This window comes from Tasmannia lanceolata, unplaced genomic scaffold, assembly GCF_043159265.1.
Source record: "Tasmannia lanceolata isolate RefF3 unplaced genomic scaffold, GAP_Taslan_0.1 ptg000034l, whole genome shotgun sequence".
NCBI lineage: Eukaryota > Viridiplantae > Streptophyta > Magnoliopsida > Canellales > Winteraceae > Tasmannia > Tasmannia lanceolata.
Window position 1 is genome coordinate 308273 of NW_027518711.1, and position 4064 is coordinate 312336.

The 4064-nt window shown below is 49.7% G+C and overlaps 1 protein-coding gene across 1 annotated transcript; it reads left to right on the forward strand.

Annotated features, from left to right (window-relative positions):
• The first annotated feature begins 1362 nt into the window (after positions 1–1362).
• LOC143859574 (uncharacterized) lies at positions 1363–3014 on the forward strand. The gene is made up of 3 exons (XM_077370226.1): positions 1363–1988; positions 2238–2571; positions 2994–3014. The coding sequence occupies exons 1-3, from the start codon at positions 1363–1365 to the stop codon at positions 3012–3014; spliced, it is 981 nt and encodes a 326-aa protein (XP_077226341.1).
• The last annotated feature ends 1050 nt before the right edge of the window (positions 3015–4064 follow it).

Consider the following 4064-nt stretch of genomic DNA (forward strand, 5'->3'; position numbering starts at 1 on the left):
GCCTGCCCTAAGGACAGCTATCCGCTCCCAAAGATCGATCAACTTATCGACGCCACTGCGGGTCACGAATTGTTGAGCTTCATGGACGCCTTCTCCGGATACAACCAGATCAGGATGTACGAATCAGATATACCAAAGACCTCCTTCGTCACAGATCAAGGGACTTATTGCTACCGTGTTATGCCCTTCGGCCTCAAAAACGTCGGAGCTACTTACCAAAGGCTAGTGAACCGACTTTTCCAGAACCAGATCGGCCGCAACATGGAAGTATACGTGGACGATATGCTGGTCAAGAGCCGGAGTGCGTAGGATCATGTGTCCGATCTCAGAGAAACATTCCAGGTCCTGAAAAAGCACAGCATGAAGCTTAACCCCACCAAGTGCACCTTTGGTGTCAGTTCAGGAAAATTTTTAAGGTTCATGGTAAGCCAACGCGAGATAGAAGCAAATCCGGAGAAGATTAAAGCCGTGATGGAGCTCACCGCTCCAAAAACTATCAGAGAAGTTCAGCGGCTCACAGGAATGATAGCCGCACTGGGGCGCTTCATCTCGAAGTCAGCAGAGAGGTGCCTGCCCTTCTTTAGCGCGGTCAAAGGACTCAAGACTGCGCCCTGGACGGAGGAATGCCAGACCGCATTCGAGGAGTTGAAGAAATACCTGTCCTCCCCACCACTATTAATAAAGCCGGAGCCGGGCGAGGAGCTATTTCTGTATCTCTCCACTAGCTCCATGGCTCTGGCAGCTGTCCTCGTCCGCGAAGAGCACCGCCAGGAAAAACCTATCTATTATGTCAGCAAGGTTCTTCACGACGCAGAAATAAGGTACCAGTGGGTCGAGAAATTGGCTTACGCGCTGGTAATGGCGGCCAGGAAGTTAAGGCCGTAGTTTCAAGCCCACACCATAAAAGTCTTGACTGATCAGCCACTCCGGCAAGTACTCCATCGACTAGATATCTCCGGGCGACTTGTGAAATGGGCCGTGGAGCTAAGCGAGTTCGATATCTAGTACGCACCTAGGCCAGCCATCAAGGCTCAAGTACTGGCCGACTTCGTGGCTGAGTGCACCATCCCTCAGCAGTTCGTCGATTTTGAAGCTGTGCAGTTCCCAATTGCGGAGAAAGCAGCTCCTAAAGAATGTATAGCGGAGGGAGCTGAAACAGAAATCGTTCATCTGCCAGCCAAGCAGGACTCCACAACCAGCTCACTAATTTGGGAAGTACATGTCGACGGGTCTTCGAATAAGAGTGGCTGTGGAGCCGGCCTCGTCCTCACCGGGCCTGATCACTTCACTGCAGATTATGCCCTGAGGTTTGGATTCCGCGCATCCAACAACGAGGCAGAATATGAAGCTCTCCTCGCCGGAATGAGCCTCACAATCCAAACCGGCGCCCGGAACTTAAAAGCATACTGTGACTCTCAGCTGGTTGCAAACCAGATTCAGGGGGTCTACGAAGCTCGAGACGAGCGTATGATCAAGTACCTCGCCAAGGTCCACCAACTCGCCAGCAAGTTCGAAAGTTTTGAGGTCATCAGAGTCCCCAGAACAGAAAATGCCAAGGCAGATGTGCTGTCAAAACTGGCTGCCTCCGGATATACCACCCTTGGGAGCATACGCATGGAGTTCCTGCAAAGATCCAGCATCGAAAGTAAAGCCGCGGAAACAATGCAGGTAGAGAATGAGTCGTGCTGGATGGACGAGATCATCAGTTATCTGCGCGATGGTAAACTCCCTGAGGTTAAAAAGGAAGCCCACAAGGTGATACAGAGAGCTGCCCGATTCTCCCTCAGCAGTGACATCTTGTATAAGAGATCCTATACTCTCCCATACCTGAAGTGCCTTAGGCCGGGCGACGCCGCATATACTCTCCAGGAGACGCACGAAGGAATTTGTGGAGAACATCTGGGGGGCAAAGCCCTGGCAATAAAAGTGCTGCTCAGAGGTCTGTATTGGCCCACCATAAGGCAGGATGCGCTGAGTCTGGTTAAAAGGTGTGAGAGGTGTCAGAAATTCTCTCCCACCATCCACCAGCCCGCTGTGGCGATGGTTCCAATTATTAGTCCATTCCCCTTCGCAGTATGGGGGATGGACATCCTAGGCCCCTTCCCACCGGCCTCCGGAAAGCGCATGTTCGTGGTAGTAGCGATCGACTATTTTACTAAGTGGGTGGAGGCGGAACCTCTAGCGCAGATCACAGAGCAAAATGTGCAGAACTTCTTATGGAAATCAGTAGTTTGCAGATTTGGGATTCCTCGTGCCTTGATAATGGACAACGGCAAACAGTTCGATTGCCGAAACTTTCGGAAGTTCTGCTCTGATCTAGAGATTGAACAGAGGTTCACTTCAGTAGCTCACCCCCAGACCAACGGGCAAACAGAAGTGACTAATAGGATCCTGCTTCAGGGAATAAAGAAAAGACTGGATGAAAAAGCTGGCCGCTGGGCAGACGAGCTTTATCACGTTCTATGGGCATACCGCACTACTCCTCGCACGCCAACTGGTGAATCGCCATTCAACCTCTCCTTTGGAACAGAGGCTGTGATACCGGTCGATATAGGCACTCCGTCTCCCAGGGTCACAAGCTTCAATGAGCAACTTAACAGTGACGGGCTCCGCGCCAATCTCGACTTACTAGAAGAGATCCGGGAAGAATCTCGAATTCGAGTCGCCGCCTACAAGCAGAGAGTATCCAACTATCATGACTCCAAGATACGTCCCGGAGAATTCCGGACAGGAGATTTAGTCCTGAGGAGAGCAGCCGTCTCCCAACCAATGAAAGTCGGAAAACTCTCCCCGACTTGGGAGGGGCCATATCGAGTGAAAGAAGTTATCCGCCCAGGTAGCTACAAGCTAGAGACACTGGATGAGCGTCTATTACCCCACGCATGGAACTCCAAAAACCTCAGGAAATATTATCAGTAGGCACATCGTCCGGTGTGAGAGGTGACTTTGTAAATTACGTTTATGATAGTATGAATAAATAATTCTTTTTGCAGATTCAAATTTTCCTCTTATAATTGGAAACCCAGTTCATAAAACTTGGGTACTCTCTGGAAACCCAGTTCAAAAAACTTGGGTACTCTTCGGAAACCCAGTTTATAAAACCTGGGTACTCTTCGGAAACCCAGTTCATAAAACTTAGGTACTCTTTGGAAACCCAGTTCATAAAACTGGGTACTCTCTGGAAACCCAGTTCATAAAACTTGGGTACTCTTCGGAAACCCAGTTCATAAAACTTGGGTACTCTTCGGAAACCCAGTTCATAAAACTGGGTACTCTCTGGAAACTCAGTTCATAAAACTTGGGTACTCTCTGGAAACCCAGTTCATAAAACTTGGGTACTCTTCGGAAACCCAGTTCATAAAACTGGGGTACTCTTTGGAAACCCAGTTCATAAAACTCGGGTAGTCTCTAGAAACCCAGTTCATAAAACTTGGGTACTCTCTGGAAACCCAGTTCATAAAACTTGGGTACTCTCTGAAAACCCAGTTCATAAAAACTTGGGTGCTATCAATCGTCTACAATCCCAGGTTATTAAAACTAGGGGGCAAGCCGGGCAAGTCACTCAGCTAGAGCTTATCAGAGACAGAGGAGCACAGATATGGACAAGTATAATTTCATTGATCAAAATGTGGGGGCCTCGAGGGCCATTACAGAATTAGCCTTAAAAGGCTGTCAAAAAAAAGAGGGAGATTCTGGGGGTCTCAAGGACCATTACAAAAAGAAACAGAAAATACTAAGAGACATCCGGGACAGAGGCAGTGTCGACAGCGGCATCAGCAGTGGTATCAGCAGGGACCCCCAGATCCTCCTCGACAATTGTCGGCCTAGCAGGAGGAGTCATATCTGTCATCACCAAGTTTGGGTTGCATGCTTTGAGTTGCTCAAGGCAATCATAGTACCCAAGACTATAGCCCTCGCTGGACAGACTGAAGAGTTCGGCCTCTTTCTCCTCTGCGGCCTCCTTCACCGCGATCCTTTGCCTCTCTTTGGCTCTCTCCCTCTGGGCGTTCATGGCTTCGGCAGCCTCATCCAGCTTCTGCCTTTCGAGGGCCAAATCCTCCGCC

Excerpts from the sequence above, each read along its gene's own strand:
- LOC143859574 (XM_077370226.1), top strand. The coding sequence starts at position 1,363 with ATGAGCCTCACAATCCAAACCGGCGCCCGGAACTTAAAAGCATACTGT. Across the intron at positions 1,989-2,237 it reads GCGCTGAGTCTGGTTAAAAG|ATTTGGGATTCCTCGTGCCT; the intron begins GTGTGAGAGGTG and ends AGTAGTTTGCAG. Across the intron at positions 2,572-2,993 it reads TAGGCACTCCGTCTCCCAGG|ATTCAAATTTTCCTCTTATA; the intron begins GTCACAAGCTTC and ends TTCTTTTTGCAG.